The sequence below is a fragment of the Hyaena hyaena genome, unplaced genomic scaffold, assembly GCF_003009895.1.
Source record: "Hyaena hyaena isolate Hyena2069 unplaced genomic scaffold, ASM300989v1 scaffold_230, whole genome shotgun sequence".
In the NCBI taxonomy this organism is placed as follows: domain Eukaryota; kingdom Metazoa; phylum Chordata; class Mammalia; order Carnivora; family Hyaenidae; genus Hyaena; species Hyaena hyaena.
In genome coordinates this window covers 1,826,193-1,849,052 of record NW_024080863.1, presented here as the reverse complement: position 1 = coordinate 1,849,052, position 22,860 = coordinate 1,826,193, and the positions used below count along the sequence as shown (strand labels likewise).

At 53.6% G+C, this 22,860-nt stretch overlaps 2 protein-coding genes across 5 annotated transcripts in view; both read left to right on the top strand.

The window, feature by feature from the left end:
* The first annotated feature begins 1,950 nt into the window (after positions 1-1,950).
* SFTPC (surfactant protein C) lies at positions 1,951-7,384 on the top strand. The gene is made up of 6 exons (XM_039243745.1): positions 1,951-2,248; positions 5,552-5,710; positions 6,045-6,167; positions 6,421-6,531; positions 6,879-7,026; positions 7,227-7,384. Exons 1-5 carry the CDS (start codon positions 2,165-2,167, stop codon positions 7,014-7,016), a joined length of 615 nt encoding a protein of 204 aa, XP_039099676.1. The 5' UTR covers positions 1,951-2,164; the 3' UTR covers positions 7,017-7,026; positions 7,227-7,384.
* Positions 7,385-8,363: 979 nt separating this feature from the next.
* BMP1 (bone morphogenetic protein 1) overlaps positions 8,364-22,860 on the top strand; it is a 43,944-nt gene continuing 29,447 nt past the window's right edge. For 2 of the 4 annotated variants that reach the window (XM_039243741.1, XM_039243744.1), the window contains exons 1-9: positions 8,364-8,600; positions 15,892-16,005; positions 16,233-16,286; positions 18,329-18,493; positions 18,684-18,801; positions 19,081-19,259; positions 20,041-20,146; positions 21,619-21,743; positions 22,308-22,423. In XM_039243741.1, the coding sequence (XP_039099672.1) occupies positions 8,447-8,600; positions 15,892-16,005; positions 16,233-16,286; positions 18,329-18,493; positions 18,684-18,801; positions 19,081-19,259; positions 20,041-20,146; positions 21,619-21,743; positions 22,308-22,423 (1,131 nt within the window). In that variant the 5' untranslated portion in view covers positions 8,364-8,446. Of the gene's footprint in view, positions 8,601-15,891; positions 16,006-16,232; positions 16,287-18,328; positions 18,494-18,683; positions 18,802-19,043; positions 19,260-20,040; positions 20,147-21,618; positions 21,744-22,307; positions 22,424-22,860 lie in introns of those variants that run through there. The other 2 variants (XM_039243742.1, XM_039243743.1) reach the window with 2 other exon arrangements.

Genomic DNA, 22,860 nt, shown 5'->3' with positions numbered 1-22,860 from the left:
TTCTGTGTCTCCCTCTCTGCCCTGTTTCTGCTGGCTCTCTGTTTCACTGGGTTTCAAAAATAATAAACACTAAAAAAAAATTTTAAGCTAGAAATTAAAGATATTTGCAAAAATGTAAGACAATTTCTTCTAATTTCTTTTGCTTTGTAAAATAAATTTATTTTAAAATTTATGTTATTTATGTTAAAACATACAATGAGTTTATCGCAATTTTCATTCATTAATTAACATTTTAAAATAACATACTTAAGGTTAATTAATTAACATTTAAAATAACATAAACAAAAGCTCCTTGGGGTCCTCAGTATTTTTAAAAGAATTTTAAGGGGTCCAGGGCACCTGGGTGGCTCAGTCGATTAAGCGTCTGACTCTTGATTGCAGCTCAGGTCATGATCTGCACAGGGCTCTGCACTGTCAGGATCCTGCTTAGGATTCTGTCTCCCTTTCTCTCTGCCCCTCCCCAGCTCACACGTGTGCTTTCACACACACTCTCTCTCTCTCAAAAACTAAATATACTTTTAAAAAAAATGAAGAAGAAGAATGTTCTCAAAATGTTTGAGAACTGCTGCTCTATAACCTCCCTGGTGCCTTTGTATGGGAATGACTGTACCAAAAGTTCACAGGTGCAGGACAAGGGGAGACTGGAAGTCAGGTTGACTGGAGCTCCTTGTAGTATTCTTTCCACATCAAGCCAGAAAACTGAGATCAAGATCGGTGGGTCTAAGACGTGTCCCTAGCTGTCCCCAGCCTCCGCCAGCAGGGGCCTCTCTGGTAAGAGCTTACGTCCATGTTCTCTCAACCAGGGATGTCCCTTCCCTTTGATGCTCACTTGCCACTGCCCATACAGCTGCCCGTGCTGCCCTCCCCATGCCAGCTTGTGGGAAGACAAGCAATGGGGGTGGGGAGCATGGCTGGGGCAGCTGGGCAACCGTCTGCACCCGTCCCTGGCACGGCTCTGCCCAGCACACAAAGGGCAGAGTGAATCTCGTCCCAGCCCTTGCAGCTGAGGAGCTCAAGGAGGAAAAGAGGAGGCACACATAAAAGGGGTGGCTGCCATAAGGCTCACCATCGCCCATGGTTCTCCCAGAGGGAATTAACCCAGAGACAGACAAAAAGGAGGAGCCTGGGTCCTACTGTTGGCTAATGAGAGGAGGTGTCTTGGGAAGGGGCGAAGTAGATGATGATAATCATGACGATTGGCTCGATGATGTCATTGGATCCTTGATGATGTCACTGGATCCTCACAACAGCTTGGAGAGGGGAACAGGACAGGCAGACTGGTCTCATTTCACAGCTGTCCACACTAAAGCCTAGAAAGGCAGAATGACTCCTTCGGGGTCCCAGAGCTGGCCAGTGAGGCACCATGACGTCCACATAGTGAAGGAACGAACTATTGACTGTTCGCCAGGAGCCCCTTCATGTCTGCCTATACCACTGAATATAATTACATGTTGGCTGTGGGCATGCTCCTTGCCCTGCAGCAGGTACAAAGAATCCTCGGGAGAGCATGGTCTCAGGCCAGTGCTGGGGAACATAGGGCAACAAAAAGCACCCACATAGCTGAGGAGAACAGCAGTGGGCACAAAGCGGTAGGTGAAAAGGGCAGCAGGAGGATGGGAGATCTTGGAGGAGGGAGGGGGCAGCATAGCCTGGGGCAGTGAGGTCATAGAGCAGGTGCCATTGGCTCCTGTCTGGCCTTTTAGGGTGGGTGACCCTACAGAGGTGGAGAGGCATCAAAGGTAGGATTTCCAGGGAGGAGAAATGGCCCAAGTGAAGGCCAAGACGGGAGAAGTCTACAGCAGAGGGCTGTTGTGGGGGGTGAGGTGACAGCTATGCATGCTCAGCTAAAGGTCCCTCCTCACTTCCTGAGAAGGCAGACGAGGACACCAAGACTTCTGCTGGGTCAGTGCCCGAGGGGTCCGTGCTAGCACCTGGACTCCCCTTATGAAACTTGAGGGCAACCTTATTTCCCCAATCTCTGAACAGACAAAAACAAGTGGGGGGAAAAAAAGGAAACACCATAAAGCTTGTGAGAATTACAGCTGGAGGGCAGCCTGCAGGGGAGACTGAGGAACTGAGAGCACACACCAGCTGATGATGGCAAGCCCTACACACAGTGCCTGCTCAGAACAAGCTCCACAGCTGGACCACGCGGCCCCCTGAGATGCCCGCAGGGACCCCGAGATGCTTGCAGCCCTCCTTGGCTCTCCCACTGGCCTGCTGCCCACCTGGCTCAGGCCCAGAGCATGTGAGTCAGCCAATCCATCCCAGCGTTGTCTGGACAACCGAGGGCGGGCAGGAGTGGGCACTGCAGGCTGCTGTCTCTTGCATCTGGCACCTGCACACAGCTGAGGCTACACACAGTTGAGAGGAGGATGCTTCCCCCTTCTTCCTGGACTCCTCCCCCCTTCACTCCTCCTAGGACACTTGCCTCGAGAGGTTTTGGCAAATATTTAAAGGGGTAGTTGGGGCTACTGGAGGGTGGTGGGAGCAAACACTCCCTTCCCTTCCCTCTCTCCTTCCCTGAGCTTCTCAGGCACTCTCAGCTCAGATGCCATGCTGTTGTGCAACCTGGAGGCGGAAGGCCCTCCAGCTGGAGAGAGGGTCCTTGTGGGGAAGGGCAGCCTGCCAGTGCTGGAGAGCCAGGGGTCAGCCCATGACTGACTGGCAGGGCCAAGGTGTGAGGGAGCCCCCAGGGCAGGGACAGGAACTGGGATGAAGTGTTGGAGGTAAACTGTCAGGAGGATAAGGGAGTTAGGCCTAGAGGAGTGAGGGTGCGGCTCTGACTTACACACTTATGCAAGTTCCAAGGTAAAGGCATTGACTGTAGAGACCACCTGGCCCAGAAAGTGGAGGGGAGCCCAAGAGAAAGGATGCAGCCATTAGTAGGTTTGGTTTAGTACAACAAAGCAAAAGAAGTGGCTTTGAGGAAGGAGGTAAAGAGATAGAAGGGAGAAGGAGAAGGTCTAGAAAGTGGATCATACTGGCATGAGTAGCATTCCCAAGGCAAATTTAGGATCCAAGGGTATAAAAAGAGGAGCACAGAGAAATAGGGTTATAGGCAGCACCAAGCAGGTGAGATTCAAGGAAGAGGGGATTGGGACCCTATCAGTCACCACACCCAACCCTGTGCAAGGCTATTGGGGTATAAGAAAGAAGTGTCAGGTGTGGAATCTGCTATCAAAAGCCCTCAACTTAATCTCTGAAAATGGTTACTATTCACTTGATGCAAAAAAAAATCCCACAAAATCAAATCAAGAGGTTCAAATCTTCACATCCATTTTAAGAACACTCATGAAACTTCCCAAGTCATCAAGGGCATGTATATCTGAAAAACCACTAAGTATCTGAAGAATGTCACTTTTTTACAGAAGCAATGTGTGCTGTTCCATCATCATAATGGAGGAGCTGATGTGTGCCCAGGACAAACGGTGGGGCTGCACACAGGGTCAGTGGCCTAAAAGGAGTGCTGAATTTTTACTGTGCTTGCTTGAAAATGTAGAGAGTAATGCTGAACTTAAGGGTTTAGAGGTAGCTTCTCTGGTCACCGAGCACATCCAGGTGAACAAAGCCCCCAAAATGAGCCACTAAATTCACAGTGCTCATGGTCAGATTAACCCCAGCATGAGCTCTCCTTGCCACACTGAGGTGATCCTTACTGAAACGGAGACGTTTCTCAAACCAGAAGAGGAAGTTGCACAGATGAGAAAGATATCCCAGAAGAAACTGGAGAAACAAGAGTATATGACCTGGGAATAAATTCAACATAGAATAAATGCAAATAAAAAACCAGTGGTGGGGGGGGCAGGGGCGGAGGGGATGGCCTTCAGCCTACAAACAAGCCCAAAGCAAAGAAGGAAAAAAACCACACATTAGTATGTCTGAATTTATAGCCAGAGGGGACATAGTTTTCAGACTTAGGAAAAGAATGACCAGGGGCAATTCTGAGGTTAGGTAACAGATGTGCTGGAAGAGGCCAGGCAGGTGGCATACTTGAAATTGAAAATGGCCATATAAGAGGGGCGCCTGGGTGGCTTAGTCGGTTAAGCGTCCGACTTTCGCTTAGGTCATGATCTCGCGGTTCGTGGGTTCGAGCCCCGCGTCGGGCCCTGTGCTGACTGCCAGCTCGGAGCCTGGAGCCTGTTTCAGTCTGTGACTCCCTCTCTCTCTGACCCTCCCCTGCTCACGCTGTCTCTCTCTCCTAGAAATAAATAAAACATTAAAAAAAAAATTAAAAAAAAATAAAAGAAAATGGCCATATAAGAAGCCCAACAGGGATGCCAAAGCACAACCTGCCTTCAGCACTGTCTCTCCGGGCCCCAGGCACAGCGTCCTCACTCCCGTCCCTGGAGCTCATCCCTATGCAGGGGGGAAATTCTGTTGCGAAATGTGGTGGACTCCTCATCGGGTCAGACCCCTGGCTGCCTGAGAGGTTCAAGTTGGCAGAAGAACAGGGAAAGCCACAAGACTGCAGGGGCAGGTGCCAACAAGAAAGGTGGCCAATGCCAGCAAGACACCCACGGTAAGAGGCGCAGATGCCCAAGGGCAAGTTTGCTCAGTGCACCCAGCTTTGCTCTTGCTGGGGACAAGAGGACTCACGTGCCACAGCCAAGGGCCCTTAGGTCCTCTTGCAGCTGGCTTATCGGGACGTGAGTTCTGGAGGGCCAGGAACAAACAGGGTTCAAGTTCAAGGGCTTGGCTGGCAGAAGGGGCCTGGGTCATTCACCGCTGTCCCCTCTCCCTACTGGCACATATAAGACGCTAGTCACACTTGGGAGATGAGAGGGGAAGGTGCCTGCAGCAAGATGGATGTGGGCAGCAAGGAGGTTTTGATTGAGAGCCCGCCGGTGAGTGCGACCATGTGTGTAGAAGTGTGTGTGAGCTGGGTCCTGCTTCTTCCAACCTCCTTGAGCCTGTTTCCTCCTCTTGATTCATTCACTTAACTAACCAAGACTGTGCTGAGTTAGGGCAGGGACACCAACCACCAAGACACAGTCCTTTGGGGATAGACGTGGCAGCCAATAATACCAGCGTGAGGGGTTGAGTGAGAGTCACCACGGTGGTCAGTGGAAAGGGCTGCAGAGAGAGCACTGTGTAAGCAGCCACTATTTGGGAAGTCAAGGAAGCTTCACAGAGAAGATGACATTTGAACTGGCTCCAGAAAGATAGGTAGGGGCTCGCTAGGTGAAGGAGGCAGGTATTGCAGGAAGAAAGGGTAGTAAATATAAAGGAGGGAGGTGTGAGACAGCGTGGATTATTTGGGGGAAACAGAGAGGGACTGGGCATGGTTGGGGTGCCAGAGGTCTGGAAGAAACAGCAGATGAGACTAGCAAAGCAGATTCTCTTGGGTCTCTTCATGCTAGACTTCATGTCTAAGCATTTCTATTGGAATCCAGGCCACCTCTTCCAAGAAGCCTTCTCTGATCTCACCCTCTTCTCCATGTCCATAGCATTAGTGTTCAGCTGTGGGAGGGTGTCCAGCTCGTGCAGGGAGAAGAAGGGCCAACCTCGTGATCTCACACCTGTCTCTCTGCCTGCCCCACCATGTCAGGACTACTCAGCAGCCCCCCGGGGCCGGTTCAGCATCCCCTGCTGCCCTGTGAGCCTCAAACGCCTCCTCATCGTGGTCGTGGTGGTAGTCCTTGTGGTCGTGGTGATTGTAGGGGCTCTGCTAATGGGTCTTCACATGAGCCAGAAACACACCGAGATGGTGAGCAGGCCTGGGATGGAGTGGGCAGTGGATACAGGACATGCCAAACAGAAGGGCTAGATGGGCTGAGTAGACAATGAATGGTCTGAGGGGACTGGAGGGGAGGAAGCAAGGGAGCCTCAAGAAAGGACAGAAGCATGAACCTGGTGGCAAACCTGGCTTGGGCTGTTCCACCAGGCTTGTTGCTGGTGTTGACAGCCTGTTCTTATCAGCCACTCTGAGCTCTCGGGGAAGAAGGGGTTGCATTTGAGTAACGAGGGCTGAGGGTGGACATGGGTGCCAAATGGATGAGTGGGGAAAGAGAAATACCAGTCCACCCTGTGCCCTCCCCCAGGTCCTAGAGATGAGCATTGGGGGGCCAGAAGCCCAGCAGCGCCTGGCCCTGAGTGAGCGCGTGGGTACCACTGCCACCTTCTCCATTGGCTCCACTGGCATTGTAGTGTATGACTACCAGCGGGTAAGTATACTTGGACCTCCCAATGCTGGGGATGGCGGCCAATGGTGAGACTTTGCTAGACCCACCCAGCTATGCCATTTCATGCACATCCATCTTTCCCCAGCCCCTTACCCTTTTGCCTCCCCAGGCTGATCCCCAGCTTCTAGTAAGACTCCCTCTGGTGCCTAACCTAGAGGGAGGTAGCCCAAGGTCAGGGTTAAGGAGTGAGCAAGGCAGGGACTTCCTGAATGAACTCTGGGGTTTTGGTCCTCAGCTCCTGATTGCCTATAAGCCAGCCCCAGGAACCTGTTGCTACATCATGAAGATGGCTCCGGAGAACATCCCAAGTCTCGAGGCTCTCACGAGAAAGTTCCAGAACTTCCAGGTGCGTGTGTGGGTGCAGAGGAGTAGGTTGCTCAGAGGAACATTTGAGATGACAGCTATTTTGCACCTGTAGAGCGCTGCCAGGTGAGTGCCCCTCTCCAGACTCACCTGTACCACACCTCCTTCCTCCTATTCCCCAGCCCCGCTCTGATGCCAAGCTGCTGTCCTCAGCTGAGCCTCACCACTTGGGGGCTTCTGACTCCTGCACAGCCCCCTCTATATTGGTAAGGAAACCAAGGCTTTTAGGAGGCTCAGAGAGACAATCTCACATGCTTGAGGCCCCACAATAAGAGCCACAGGTGAGACAAAAATTCAGTTCCCAGACTCCAAATCAGGTGCTCTTTCCAGGTCAAGCCTGCAGTGTCTACCTCTAAGCTGGGCCAGGAGGAGGGCCGAGATGCTGGCTCAGCATCCTCCATGGACCTGGACTTCCTGGGCACCACAGTGAGCACCCTGTGTCGTGAAGTGCCCCTCTACTACATCTAGAACCCCTCAGGTGAGCAGGTGTGACTGCCAGGGCACTGAGCAGCTGTGGCCCAGGAAGGCTTGGGCCACTTCCCCATGTCAGCTGACCAAGCAACAGGGAGGATCCACTGAAGCCAGGTCATCTAGGGAGCTCAGGGGAAGGAAGGTTCAGAGACACCCCCTCCCAGTACCTCTCCTTCACATAATAAACAGTGTTTCTTTGCTTCTCAGGGCCCGTGGAAACCCCAAGTGGACAGGAAAGATCCATGAGCAAAGGGTCTTTTGCAGAGAGGCAGGAAGCTGCTCCTGCCCATACCGCAGACACTGGCGCTGGAGAAATGGGAGCTGTGGGGAGAGGTGGGGACGGGCAGAGGAGATGCGGCTCCTGGGGCCAGGGCGGCTACTATAAAATAAAGCAACCCGACTGAAAAACGAAGTGTGCGCCTCTTCGACCTCACACGTGCCCTCGGGCCCGCTCTTGGTGGGTGGGCAAGGGGAAGGATAAGACCTTGGGAAGCAATGGGGGTTTCCCCCTTCCACTTCTTCCAGGAGTGACGCGGGACTGGGGCCAGTAGCGAGGGGACTAGGCAATCCACGGGCTTGAGGCGCCCCCCAGTGGTGTGTCCCGAGGGAAGAAGAGAGACAGAGACGGTCAGAGATCTAAAGACGGAACTAGAGAGACAGGGACCGCGATGGGAGACAGCGAGGGTCCGAGAAAGGCAGAGACCGAAAGAGGCGGGCGGAGAAACGCAGTCAGAGACCGAGGAGGCAGAGGCGAGCAGAAGCCCGGGAGTGACCTGACAGCGTGTCTCTCTGCCCGGGACAGGGCTCGGGCCCGGCGCCCACGGGACCAGCCGCCGCTAGAGGGCACCTCGCGGGAGCGGCCGTCGGCCGGGCACCCTGGGGCCCGGCGCCCCCTCCCCGGGCCGCCGCCCCGCTTCCCGGGCCGCCGAGCCCCCTCCCGGGGCAGGCCGGCTCCCCACGCTCCCCGCCCCCGGCTGGCGCGCGGCCCGACCCGGCTGTGCGCCGTCCCGGACCCGAGGGAGGCCGAGCTCCAGGCGAAAACCCGCCCTCCAGCGAGCTCATTTCCCTAAAACCGGGGGGGGGGGGGGGGGGGGGGGGGGGGGGAGGAGAGAAGGAAAGAGGGAAAGAAGGGAAGGGAGCGGAGAAGGCTGGAGGCGCCGGGAGAGAGCCGAGGAGCCGGGCAGGAGAGGGGGCGGGAGACAGGAAGGAGGGGGGCGAGGACAGGGAAGGGGGAGAGGTAGGGACGCGCGAGGCGGGGGTGGGGGGGTAGCGCGGGGAGGGAGCGCGCGGGCGAGCGGAGGGGAGCGCCCTCCCCTCGCCGCCAGTCCTCCGCTTCCCCTCTCGCCGGCTCCCGCGTCCGGGCGCGACCCGCCGCCGCCACCGCGCCCGCCGCCGCCGCCGCCGCCGCCGCCGCCGCGCCCTCCAGCATGACCGGCGTGGCCCGCCTGCCGCTGCCGCTGCTGCTCTGGCTGCTGCTGCTCGCGCGCCCGGGCGGGCCACTGGACTTGGCCGACTACACCTATGACCTGGGGGAGGAGGAAGACTCGGAGCCCGTCAACTACAAAGACCCCTGCAAGGCGGGTAGGCGCCCCCCACCCCGCCGACCCGCTGGGGCGCCGGGGCTGGGGCGCGGGCAGGCCCGGCGGGGAGGCGCGGGCTGCTTAGGGTTTGGGGTTGGGGGAGGACAGTCCAGTGTGGGAAGCCGGGAGCTGCCTGGTTGGCAATGCAGTGGGGAACAAAAGAAAGAGGGAGAGAGGGAGGGGGAAGTTTGGGGGACTTTTAGGACTGAAGTTTTGCTGCTATTTGTGGAAGCTGCTGCCGCTGCCTCCTCTTCCCAGAGGATTCCTGGGGAAAGCTCTTTGGGTCCAGGGAGAAACCTGCGGCCAAGGAGGCTTTTCCTCCTGCAGGAAACTTTTCTGGCCAAACTCCCGTGTGTGTGTGTGTGCGTGTGTGTGTGTGTGTGCGCGCACTTTTCCCTTCTCCCCTATCTGGGGCTCCAGGACGTTGGTGTTTTCCAGCCAGTCTTTCCATCCAGTGCCCCTAGGCTGCACATCTGTCTGCCCAGAGGGTGCGGGAGGTCCGCATCTCTGAGGAGCAATTCTCCTGAGGCCCCCACCCAGCCCAGGAGAAAGAAGAAAGTTTTTCAAGAGCTCCTCTGATATCATGCTCCTTGGGTATCCCATGGTCACCCCACCAAACACAGCAACCTTCTGGGACAGAGGAGAGAGCTGTCAAAGTTAGAGAAGCCAGCCAGGGAGGGGGAATTACCTCTGCCCTTAAGTGCCAGAGGGACCTAACAGGCCAAGTTAGGGTGGAAAGGGGAAAAACACAAGAGAACTCAAATACTGTATATCAGCTCTCTCAGTTCACAGACACTGGAGGCTAATTAGCTGAGGTCAGGCCCCCGGAGTGTGTGTTTGTGTGTGTGTGTTCTTTGTCCATGAAGACCCCAAGTAACCCCTCACTCCTGCTGGGCCCAGAGGGGTCCTGCCCCTGGAGTGACCAGATGGCCAGGCACTCAGGCCGTTTGCCTAATCAGATGACCCTGAACAGGCTGCCTGGGACAAGAGAACACACAGGGCATAAGATATCAGAACCTTTCCTCAACTTCCTGCCTCTGATTTCAGCCTGTCTCCACATAGCCAGGGTCAGGGGCAGTGGCATAGTCCCTAGGGTTCTAGGAGTGCCTGTATGTGGCATAAGGGGTTGGGGCACTCTAGTCCTTACCCTGGACTCCCCGCTTTGGGTGGATGGATCACAGCAAACTGCAAAGGAGACCCTTCTTCTAGTGGGAGGAGGAGAAGCCAAATCTCTCAGCCCTTTTCCACCCCTGCTGGGCTGTGGGTGACCCAGGCATTAGCCACCATCTTTCTCCCTGGGCTTGGGGTGGGCATGAGGCTAAAGCAGATGGAGCTTGGCCTTTGGAGGCAGGCAGACCTAAGGTGTCAATCCTGGACCCACAACTCATTAGCTCTACCGCCTAGGGGATGTTAATTATCATCTCTGAACTTGGCTTTTCTCACCTGTAAAATGGAACTGATAATACGTCTATCTGTAGAGTTGGTGGTAAGGATTAAATATGAGGACATATATAAAACACTTATTAGAGATTAACACACAGTAAGCACTTAATAAATGTTTGCTGCCTACTGCCCTGTGTTCTGTGCCTCACATTCTCGCTTCATTTTTTTTTTCCCTGAGGAATGGGCTTGGTTTTCAGGGAAAGGAAGTGTTCTCCCTGTCCCTGTCCTTGTATCACTTATTTATTCAACTAGTCAACATGTACTGAATGCTAGTATGTGCTAGGCCCTGGGCTTGATGTGGGAGATACAGAAAAGTGTAAGACATGGCCCCTGTCCTCAACGAGCTTTCAGTCCAGTAGGCGCACAAGACACATGGACGTGTAAACAACAGCACAAATCAAGATGGGTGATGTGCCACCTTGGAAGGAAAGGACTTAAAGGCTCAAGGAGCCTCTTGTCCCTCTGCAGTCCCAGCAGTGACAGTGGCAGAGAAACAGTGATCGCAGTAGGCTGGGAAGGTTTAGGGGGTCCTCATGGAGGAGACAACTCCTTAAAGAAGGGGTGGGAAGTCTGATGTATCTCACTCCTGGTTGGACTTGGAGTGATTTTTGGAGGAGGCAGCAGGAGGCTGAGGGCTCTATCCCCAGTCTCAGATTTCATGCTAGGGTGGGGCTGGCTGAGTTGGAACTTCAAACAAGAGTTCTGGAGAAAGCTCTGCACCAGGGTGAAGTGAGGCTGGTGGGGAGCTGGGCCAGGCCTGGGGGGTGGGGGTGGTGGCCGAGAGGGCCCGAAAGCCTGACAAGGCCAAGATTCAGGGTCAGATCGGGCTTCCCTCCTCGGTGTGACTAGTGCAGCCTTGACTGCCCTGACTCCCTGAGACCCCACACGGACACCCTCAAGCCTTAGGTCCCTAGGCTGTTTTCTCTGTGTTGCTGTGTCTTCGTGCCCTCTCTGAGCCCTGGTGGCAGGTGTACCTGGCTTTACCTCCTTTGGATGCACCTAATATGTCTACTTCCCTCTTCTCCCTTGATCCTTTCCAGCTCTCTCCTTTTCTCCTCCTGGCACACAGAGGACTGAGAATGAAAGTCGTGTTGACTCCCCTGGCTCACCTGTGATCTTTCAGGATAACCAGGCCCATTCATTGGACATTACCTCCTGCCGTTACTGTCAGAGTTAGGGCAAAATTGAGGGCAGTAAGGCAAAATTAACACCCTTGATACCCTGGAGAGTTTTCTGGATCTTTTGGGCAACACCAGAACAATAGGCGGGAAGCCACATTGGCTTATGTGTGTGCTGAGAGCTGGTTCCAAGCTTGTACTCTGGTGTGCAGGCTGTCACATGCACATATAACACACTCTGTCTCTCTGTCTCTTCCCTTCTCTCCCCCTTGCCCAGAGAGACTGCAAATCAGCCTTGATTTCTTGTATGATAGGATGCCAAACCATCAAGGTGGGGGGGGGTGGTCCTTCCCTAAGATTCCCAGCTCTGTCTGGCTGCCCTAGGAGACTTGGCCATGACTCAGGACTCTGGGAGAGACCCAGGAGGCAGGAATTGGGACATAGTTGCTGTCATAAGCAGAGAAGCACATGGGGACTACCCTTGAACCAGTCAGGACCTTCCTTTGACCTCAGCTGGCAGCCTAGAGGTTTGCTTTTAGGAGGTGAGGTGTGGTAGTAGCTCACAAACCCTCATCACTGTCCTCAGCCCAGGGCCTTGTGGCCCAGGTTTGGATTTCAAGGAACCTTAGAGGAGTAGGTCACAGGCTCCGGATTGAGAAGCAATCTCTTCTCTTGCCAGACCACATTCCCCCTCCAGACACTCTGAATGAGTCACCCACCCACCTATGCCCCTGCTCCCTGAGTCACCTTCTCTTTTAGGTGCCCCAAGGGAGGAGGAAAAGACAGTCTCCCTGGGCTCCAGATGGAGGGGAACCAATGGGACTCCCCAGAAAGAAGGAACTCTCAAGAATACTAGTTTCTCCAGAGATTTGGGGAGAAGGTATTAGGGGAGGACAGGGAGTGAGTAGAATGTGTCACTCAGGCTACTAGGGACATCCTAAGGATATCCAGGGGAATCAGTTAATCTCTCTGTCTCTTTCTCTCTGCAGCCCCCCATCCATTTTTAAGGGTACCCTTCTCCTTTTGGGGTATGGCCTGTGAGATGTGCACATGCAATTATTTGTATGTTTGACCACACTGGGCTTACACCGGGAAGTAGTAAAGATGGGATTTGGGCACATTTATGGGTGCACCCCTGCTTTATGAGCAAGTCTATTCAACTGCGCATTTGGGTACTCCTGAGTACATGTAAAGGTGCATGCAGACACGCACCAGGGTATAAGCATATAGCTGTGATTAAGTACATGCCCATGTTTGTGGGAGCTTAAGTATGTTCTCCCCCAGCTAGAAGCTTGCATTTGTGTGATGGGCCATGTGTATACCTGGTACACGTGGCATTGGGGCTCCGTCACACAAGTGAGGCTCCTCTCCCTCTCCCCAGAAGGGGATGCCTTGCAACACCCTGGGGGAGGAGACTCTGGAGTCAGGAGCCCTAGCTACAGGATGGGCACATGAGGTCCACCTCACTCTTTCTCCTCTCCTGCTCCCAGCCTGGCAGTGGAGCAGCCACAAGTGCTCCTGGCTGGTTTACAGCCAGAAAACAAAACAAACTTTTGATCCTGTGTTGAAAACAACTACTACCCTGACCCTGACCTCAGGGCTTCCTTCCGGGTAAGGGTTGGGGGGGAGGTGTCCTGGACTTGCCATCATCCAGATTCCCTAGCTTCCCCATGAGGGAATCCCAAATGGGGAGGGCCTTCAAGCTCATCTCCTGGTCAGAAGGCTCTCCTGCCCACCCCGAGTCTCTCCCCACCCCCACTCTGTTCCCACACATTCTTCAGCCATGACATCCCCACCACAGGACGCCCACTCTGCAGAAGAGCTCTGCGGCCATCCTAGGGCCTTCCCGCCTTCCACTTGCCCTGCTCCCTTCCCCCACTGCCCTGGTCTCACAGGCCAGCACAGTTCCGTGGTCTCTGTACTTGGAATTCGAGATTCTGCTTCTGAGCACTCTGGGGCTTCACTCAGCTGGGAGGCCAATGTGGGTGAACCAATGTGCCCGTGGAAAGTAGAGAGCAGATCATGAGTGTATGGGGCTGTTACTGGAGTAATACTCATAGTGGCCATTTAGTGGGTACTTACTATGCTCCATACTCTGTGCTAGGTGCTTCATTTATGTGCCTTATTTCATGCAGTAATTGTAGGAGACAGATTCTATTGTTAGCTCCTTTCTACGTAGGAGAAAATTGAGGTTTAGTGGAGTTTATATGACATGTCAGCTAATACTAGCCAAGCTGGGATTCAAAAACAGGTCTGTCTAACTACAAAGACCTTGCTTTTTGCTGCTGTGTGCAGAGACGAGTCTAAATGTCCAGCCACATGTGTATATGATAATGCTCATGGGTGTAGGCACGTGAGACTGGAGGTGCTCATGTCTGTGCAAAGGTGTGGGGTTATTCATGTGGCATGAGTGTGCCTGTCTGAATGTTGGCAATGTAGGAAGCCACCACTGCCTCCTCGGAGTATACCTCTGAACCTATGATCTTTGCATGTCAGCTAAGAAACGTCTTTTGCTGCTGTCCCATCAGTTGCTGAGCCAAGGCCACCAAGGCTAATGTTTTACGGAAAAGAATCCTTCTCATGTGACAGAAGAGATTCTGGACCAGTTACCCCCCTGGTGACCTTGGGCAACTCATTTCCTTTTGTAAGCCCATCACTAAAGTCAGGGAGGTGGGCTGGAATCTAGCCACTCGGTTATCTCTCCAGCAATTTGTAATTGTACATGCACAGGCAAATGCAGAGGTGGAGTATGGTTTAATGGGCACATCCCCAGTGGGCCAGGATTAAGTGAATTCATTAACAGGAAAGCAATTTGTCAATTGGGAAGCACCACATAGATTTCAACATTAACATAAGGCATCATTATTGCTACCATTACTGGCTTTGTGGGTTTAGAGCTTGTAGTTAGTTTGTGTGTGTTGGAGCTTGTGCATGTGTGTTCTTTTAGAACACACAGTCTAGGACTGTATTTTTGTGTGTGGATGTGTGTGTTTGAGTGTCTATCTTTGTGTATATGGCTCTACGGAGGTAATAAACTTGAGTGCAGTGAGAGCCAGACTAGGAATCAATCTAGCCTATCCAGTGACTAGCAGTGTGGGAGACCATTTCCCTCCTGGGCCTCAGTTTCCATATCTGTAAAATGGAAGACTGGCCTAGATCACTGCTTGAGGGACTCCCACGTTCTGTTGATTCAGGCAGGTGAAGGTCCATCAGAGTATATATCTATGGGCATGTGTTTGCAGGTCTAAAGAATGTTGATGTGATACTTCACTTGAATAAGCGTTCTGGAGTGCCTTCTACCTGTGAGGGTGGTGCAGGCTCTGCTTGGGGGGCGGGGGGTCGTCTCTGTGACTCACATAGCTCTGTGTTTGAGGGCATGGCTGTGGATGTCACCAAGTGTCCGTAGGATCACTAACCCATGTGGCTGATTCTCTGTGTGATGAAGCGTGTGTGTGTGTGTGTGTGTGTGTGTGTGTGTCCACCCAGCGGGCCATCTGGGGAGGAGAAACCTGTGTGCAAGGCCTCAAGGTTAAAATAATTTGTGTAATGCTGCCGCCAGGCCTGTGTAGCAGTCAGGATGAGAAGCAGATGTTGCCATGGGTGGAGCTTCAGGGAAGCTGCTCTGTGCCCCACCTCCATCCAGCTCAGCCTCCGCGCCTCCCCCAGGCCAGCTCAGCTTGAATCTAGCCTCTGAGCTCCTTCCATAGCACTCGCTCTACAGCTTTCTCTTGCTCCCGGCTTCTCAAAAGGCAGGCAGATTGGTTAGCTCATCTCTCCAGAAACATCTCTCCCCAGAATCAAAATGTCTATTCAGGGGGCTCTATTCCCCCAGGCCTTTCTTCCTCCAGAGAGGGGACCCTGAGACTCAGAATAGGAGTCACTTGAGAACCGTTAAACTTTTTCTTCCTAGCTGGGCAGCTCCCGTTAAGTGTCCTGGTTTCTCTAATAGGCCTATCTGCTCCAATTTTTATTCACAGCCTCCCCTCAATTTAATTGAAATGGCATTTGTTGAGTGAATACCACAGGCTCGGAGCGGTGCCAAGGTTATGGGCCCACAGAGTAGATGCTCTATCATCTCACCCCCTTCTGTTTCCTTCATAGCATTCATCACTATCTGGAATTCTTGAGTTTAGTGTTTGTTTAGTTATGTATTGTTGAAGGTTAGCTCTATGGAACAGGGACCTCTTTTTTTTTTTTAAGTTTGTTTATTTATTTTGAGAGAAAGAGAGAAGGAGAGAGAGGGAGAGAACACAAGCTGAGGAGAGGCAGAGATAGAGAGAATGAGAGAATTCCAACCAGGCTTCTCGCTGTCAGTTTGGGGCTTGATCTCATGATGGCGAGATCATGACCAGAGCCAAAATCAAGAGTCAGACGCTTAACCAACTGAGTCACCCAGGTACCCCAAGCAGGAACCTCTTCTATCTTGCTAATCACTCGAGTGGTACCTAGCCCACGTGATGCTTACCAAATATTTGCTACCAAGTGATGGGGAAAGTGACATGACCATGTCTTCCTCTGGTAGGGAGTGGGCATCAGCTTTGCTAGATTCTCAACTCAGAAGTGAGCATGAGTCTCCCCAGGGATCCTCAAATCCAGTCCTCTGTGGCCCCCTTCCTCAGAAGGCATTTGAAGACTGACGTTGCTGTGGGGGTAGTGGTGGTGCCCATGGGGTTGGGGCTGTCAGTGCTGGGTAGGACGATTAACTTCCCAGGCCCTGTCTCTTCTCTCTAGCTGCCTTCCTTGGGGACATCGCTCTGGATGAGGAGGACTTGAGGGCCTTCCAGGTGCAGCAGGCTGCGGATCTCAGGCAGCGTGCAACCCACAGGTCTTCCATCAAAACTGCAGGTACTCTGGGTACAGGCGGGGCCTTCTAGGTCCCAGAAATGGGTTCCAGAATTGGAGAAACAAGCAACCTCCCTGTTTCCCAGCCAGGCCCTCTCAGGACAGAGGCCATGAGCTTGAACCCAGCATAATGGCTTGTCTTCCCTTGGGATATCTTTGTCCCTTCCCCACAGGAGCAGCAAGTATAGACACACCCAGGAGCAAAGAACTGACATTCTTTTTGCTTACAGTTTACAAAGTACTTTCAGAAGCATTATCTAACTTTTCCCCAACCACCTTCAAAGGTAAGCTATCAGGACAAGTCCTGCGTTACAGATATAGAAACTAAGACTCATGGAGACAACGTGACTCATTCAAGATCACTTAGCTGGTCAGTGGCAGAGCTGGACAGGAACCCAAGCCTTCTCACTCCAAATCTGATCCTCTTTGCTCAACACCCCAATCCCTCCCGACTTTTCCTCATGCTCTCACTTTGCAAGCTTTTACACTTCCTTCAAAGCCTATTTCAAGAGCTTCTCTGATGAAATCTTCCCTGATCATCCCACAGGCATGATTATACAGCCATTTGCTGTGCTCTCTCTGCTCTCTGTTTACAGTGTTAGTATCTCACTCATGGAACCATATTTCAATGATTTTTTAAATATGTCTATCTCCCCAGCTGGACTCAAAGCTCTTCAGGGTCAGGGATGGGTCCTTCTTATCCCTGGGTGTGGCCCAAGCACCTAGCAACCCACCTGGCACTTGTGAATGGGTGAGAGAATAGGAAGAATGAGCGCCTGGGTTGGCTCAGTACTGTCCAGCTTTGTCACTGCTCTGGAACACAGTGCTGTCCACAGGGAGCCCTCCCATTGCCACAGGATGGGGATTCTCACCTAGAGCCCATTCTGCACACACTCTGGCAGTTGTCCTGTCCAGCATGAGGGAGGATCCTGGCATGGGCAGCCGTGGAGTAAAGGTCAAACTCCCCCAGAGAGGAGCTGGCATTGTAGGGGGACTTGGTGGCTTGATGACTAGCAGGGCTTACTTGGCCTGAGAGGAGACCTGCAGACATGGTTCAAACAGAAGGGAGGAACTGAAGCACTTGGGCCTGCCCCTAACACACCAGGTGACTTGAGGCAAATCTTTGGCCTTAGTCTCCTTGTCTGTTGAGTAATGCACAGTGACACTTGCACAGTACATCCCAGAGAGCCACTGTGTCAAATGAGATCGTGTATTTGGGAACATTTAAAGACCTCAAGCTCTGTATGCTCCACAAGAAGGAAGTTTTATTAGATGAGAAGGGAACATTTCCTAGTCTCAAGTCCCACACAGTTCCTAGGAAATTAGTACACCATTGTTCTCTTTTTCAGTTTTCGTACATTCTCGCTATCCATGGTAGTTATGAATAGAGTTCTAGAATAACCATGTCCTATAAAGTCAATGCAAACACTGAATTAACAAATACCAAGCCATTCATCACCCCTAGGAGAAAGAGAGGGTTAGGTCCCAGCAAGCCTCTTGTCACAATATTTTCACCAACTGATCAGTATGTAACCCTGTCTTATGTATGTTTCTGTTTAAAGACCCCTTATTTAGGGGCGCCTGGATGACTCAGTCGGTTGAGCGGCCCACTTCAGCTCAGGTCATGATCTTGCGGTCTGTGGGTTCAAGCCCTGCGTCAGGCTCTGTGCTGACAGCTCAGAGCCTGGAGCCTGCTTCGGATTCTGTGCCTCCCTCTCTCTCTGACCCTCCCCTGCTTGCTCTCCATCTCTCTCTCTCAAAAATAATAAATATTAAAAAAAATTTAAAGACCCCTTATTTAATACACAGTTGATTCATTAACTTTGAGTTATGGCCAACAGCACTATAACTCAGGGGACTGAAAGAAGTGTATTTAACACACACGTGTTTTCTCCATAGGGCACATCAGATCCTTCTTATACTTAGGAACACTGGACAGCACTCTTGTGCCTCTGTACTATCAGGGCAGAAGGGGGTCATTTTAAATAGCAAACCACCAACAAAAAGTCACCAAATACAGAAAAAAATGTGGCACTAAATAGACTATGAAAAAGATACTTATTTACAATCTGAGAGCTGAAACAAGAAGGCGAAGCATCACCTTGTTCAACCTCAGTTGGCTATGGGGGTGACTCATGGTTTTCACTGTTCTGTGCGTGTCAGTGATTGACCATGACAGAGCTAAGGCTATTGGTTTTGGGGTTATAAATAAGTTTTAGTGAGTGGACAAATACGGAATCCCCCCAAAATGTGGATAGAATATAATTTGTTTCCCCCTACTCCCATTCCTTCACTTGCTATCAATGTCTTCCTCTCCCAATGCCAGGAAACTCTTCCACCCCCACCTGCCAGAGCACGAGTGGGCAGCCACCGAGGAGAAGCCGTGGGAGATGGAGAAGCAGGTCCAGGAGCCGGCGAGCAGCCACATCCAGACCAGAGCGAGTGTGGCCCGATGGAGTCATCCCCTTTGTCATTGGGGGCAACTTCACTGGTGAGCGTGATGCTGTGGGGCCCGAGGGAGCGGCCTGTGTCTAGGTCTGGCCTCGGGGCAGCCCTGTCATGTGTAGTGGTATGAGTGGTACTTTGGGCCTATCTGTCCAACAAGAGGCTGACATTCTGGCAGCAGGTGGAGGTGGGCCCATCTGGACACTGTGACAGCCTGGCCCCCTTCATCCTGGCAGGCAGCCAGAGGGCAGTCTTCCGGCAAGCCATGAGGCACTGGGAGAAGCATACCTGTGTCACCTTCCTGGAGCGCACTGATGAGGACAGCTATATTGTATTCACCTATCGACCCTGCGGGTGAGCAGGGGCCCCTGGGCACTGCACCCTCAGCCATCACCCCAACCCACATTCTGCCCTGGGCACTGCTGCTGCCCCACCTGGGCACGATCCTGTATCATCTGTCCCCAGGAGTTCCCCCTGGTGTGGCTGTGACCCCTGCACACAGCCTGGGCATCCCACGCTCAGGCCCCTCCCCTGTACCTCGTTCCCTCACCCCCCTGGCAGCCTCGCCCGGCCCCTGAGTGGATGCACTCCCCCAGCTCGGGACCGCCCCCCTGAGCTGGCCCCGCCCTCCAGGTGCTGCTCCTACGTGGGTCGCCGCGGTGGGGGCCCACAGGCCATCTCCATTGGTAAGAACTGTGACAAGTTTGGCATCGTTGTCCATGAGCTGGGCCACGTTATCGGCTTCTGGCACGAGCACACACGGCCAGACCGGGACCGACACGTCTCAATTGTGCGTGAAAACATCCAGCCAGGTATGCACCTTGACCTTAGTGCCTAGCTGTGTGCTGCACCTCCCCTCCCTCCCCCATTCCCCCCACCATTCCAGGGCCTCTAGTAGGGGTGTGAGCTGCTCCCTGGAGCCATAGCTTGTGGTCAACTCAGTGTTATGGCAGCCCTTGCCCAGGGCCCAGGTTGGTCCAGACCCTGCCCCTGAGGCATCTGCTCCCTGCCAGTAGCAGCTCAGAGACTGCAGATCCATTGTGGAGCTGTTGGGGGCTGGGAGAGGTCTTGGTCCTGGACACAGAGGGCATCCAGAGCAGCCCAGAGACCAGCTGGCCTTGGAGGGGTGGGGAGGGGAAGAGTTGGCCCATCCCCCATGCCACCTCAGCCTTTCTCTTCACTTTTACCCAGTCTTCTCCCCTCCGTCTGTTTTCTCCTCTAAGGGTTTTTTCTCTCTTGTTTCTCCTGGCTACCCCCTCTCCCCTCCCTTCCTGCTTCCTTCATCCCTCCCCAGGCCTCCTCTACTTTTCCCTGCTTTCATCTCCCTGTGGTTCTAGAAATGGGTGCTTCCTTCCCATACTCTCTGAGCCTTCCCTCCAGCCAGTCCTCGTTGGCCCTGCCCCTCTGCTGGACCGACTCTTCTAGAGACCCGCCCCTACCCCCCAGACTTCCCTTGGCTGCTCCCTGGACCCTCAGGTAGGGGGACACCTCTCAAGTACTAAGGGGCCCTACTCCCCACCCTGAAAAGGTTGCACTGTGTGCTACACAGCCCCAACCCTCCCACCCCCCACACCTTTTTCCTGGTCTTCGCAGGGCAGGAGTATAACTTCTTGAAGATGGAACTCCAGGAAGTGGAGTCCCTTGGGGAGACCTATGATTTTGACAGTATCATGCACTATGCCCGGAACACGTTCTCCAGGTGAGAGATGGGGCCTGGACTCCTCTGGGGCAGCCTAATCCTGCCTTCTGTATGCCATTCTTTTTGGGCTCTCACTTTGCACTGGGCTTCCCTGCTGGGGCAGTCACCAAGGATGAGAGTGGGTGGGCTTCTGGGTGGCCCCAGCCCCAAGCAGAGGACCCTTGGGTGCTGCCTGCCCTGCTGTCATCTTCCATGGTGGGTCTGTGGCAGGGCCCGGACTCACGAAGCATAGTCAGTACTCTACACCCCTGGGCTACCTGGCTCAGGAGGCTAAAGTCCAGCCATTCTGCCCGACACAGAATATGTATATTCTGCGGCTCAGAACTGTATCAGTCAAGGGAGCTGAGCTTTTCCCTCATCTGTCAGCCGAAAGAGGCACATTTTTCTAATTGGGAGCATCCTTTCTAATCAGTCTGCTTTTTTATAACCAGCTAATTTTCACAAAGGGTGGCTCCTGCCCTGCCCAGCCCTTTCCTCTGCTCACGAGTGCACACACTCCTTTTCCCTGGGGCCCGCATTCCCCAAAATCATAACCAGAACCCCTAGAGGTAGTGGCCCAGCCTCTGCACGGCAGCTTCTCCTTAGCAGAGTGTGGGAAACAGCCCCTCCCTCCTCCTCTCCAGGCTCCCCTTCCGCGCCTGGCCTTTCCCATGCCTGGCTCCTTCCTCATCCTCTGTCTGCAGTCCTGCTCTGTCCCACACACAGTGCCCCTCCTCAGTCTCCCTGCCTCCAGACCTGAGGGAACAGAGACCAAGGAAGGGTGGTGAGGTCATCCTGCCCCCCCCACAGCCACAGACCTCCCCTGGACATTTCCCACCACATCCCACCCCACCCCCTGCTGAGTTCCACCCAGCTGGGTGTGAGTCAGGGGCCCTGGGGAGGCAGAGGTCTGCCTGTTTCCCTTCGTCCTGCTCCTCCCAGATGGAAACACCCAGGACTTAGCAGGCAGGAACTGGGCAGGGGGACATGGATGGATCGAGAGTCATGGGACTGACCCCAGAAGCTGGTCTGACCACGGTGGAACCTGTCAAAAGCAGCCTGTGCCAGCCAGATGAAGCACTGCCTTGGTAGTGCTGGGAGAAGTTCAGCCACAGCTGAACCAGCACGAGGGGCCACAGAAGCAGGGGCTGGGTAAGGCTAGAGACATGATCTCCGGGGGTCCCAAGCTCTGCTGAGGCTGGGGATCGGACCCAGACTGAGCCAGAACACCACTAGGTCCCCAGGGCACACAGAGCCTGTGTCCCTGACCTCCCAGAGTATTCCTGGGGCTCCCCCAGGCTCCAGCATGTGGCTGCCACGGAGCAGGGTGGCTGCTGGTCAGTGGGCAGCATAATGACAGGGTGAGCAATCTCCACCCGTCCCTGACCCTACTGAGGAATGTCTGGGCTCTGGCAGGGTCGTGACCTTAGGTACACACAGGCACACCACCCCTCCTATCAGACTCTCACCCAGGTCGGGCTTTTCCTCCTCAGGGGCATCTTCCTGGACACCATTGTTCCCAAGTACGAGGTCAATGGGGTGAAACCTCCCATTGGCCAAAGGACCCGGCTCAGCAAGGGGGACATCGCCCAGGCCCGCAAGCTCTACAAGTGCCCAGGTCAGGGGAGGAGGGATGGACCAGGGAAGGGTGGAGGACACGGCCTGAGGCAGGCAGAGGCCAGGGTCTGGGGCTGAGGAGGTTAAGGCTGTAAGTCTTAGAGAAGGACAGCGGCTGCCTGGGGGTGGGGGTGGGGATACCCAGGCAGAGGCAACGTTCAAGTTAAGGAACCAAACTGGGTCTGGGATCAGGTGGTGGCTAAGTCACGTACCTTCCGAGGGTCTGGGAAAATAGATCAGCAGGAGCAGTAAAGGGGGCTAGCAGAGGAATTCTCAGGGACTGAGGTAGAATGAGGCCCACCAAAGGAGCTTGACCTTAACTCTGGAAGCCATGTTGCCTTGACAACAGGGCATCCTGCAGCACTAGGCCAAATAGGTCCAGTGGTGTGGGCTTATATGTGAGGAGCAGGGAGTGGATCTTAAAGGGACAGGCCATCCCAGACTTCCCTCCTCTCCTTAGCTGTTCTCTCCCCTGAGGGATGCCAGAGTTCAGGGTGGGAAGCCAGGAGATTGGGGGGATTAGGCATCTGCAGCCAGCAGTTCAGTCGTTTCCTTTCTTTGACAGCCTGCGGAGAGACCCTACAAGACAGCACAGGCAACTTCTCCTCCCCTGAGTACCCCAATGGCTACTCTGCCCACATGCACTGCGTATGGCGTATCTCAGTCACACCTGGAGAGAAGGTAACTGAGCCTCCCCTCCTCTGCCAGGACCCCAGAGTAAGACAGCATAGTTGATTGTGGCTGTGACTGACCTACCTGGGAAACATAGACCCACTCACTGCACAAGAATGATGGAGCACTACCTTGAGGAGGGGCTGACTTACTACTGGAGAGGCACTTTTCCAAGGGCTTCTCAGATCCATCCACAGGGTTTTCACGTGGTATCTGGACCTCTCACTCACCCCTTTACCTTCAGTGTCCTTCCATGCATTTTTATTGTTCCCAAGAGTTAACTTTAAGACTTTATTTCTCTTGATTGGAACATGGTACTTAATGTACTAGTGCAGTCGTGAGCTTGACTAGATTTTATTACTGGTCACATTGTTCATTCCAACAGCTCTCAAGACCGTTTAGAATCTGAATTCCACCATTCAGCAGGTAGCCATCTCTCTTACTCT

Excerpts from the sequence above, each read along its gene's own strand:
- SFTPC (XM_039243745.1), top strand. The coding sequence starts at position 2,165 with ATGCCCGCAGGGACCCCGAGATGCTTGCAGCCCTCCTTGGCTCTCCCA. Across the intron at positions 2,249-5,551 it reads CTGGCTCAGGCCCAGAGCAT|GACTACTCAGCAGCCCCCCG; the intron begins GTGAGTCAGCCA and ends CCACCATGTCAG. Across the intron at positions 6,532-6,878 it reads GAAAGTTCCAGAACTTCCAG|GTCAAGCCTGCAGTGTCTAC; the intron begins GTGCGTGTGTGG and ends TGCTCTTTCCAG.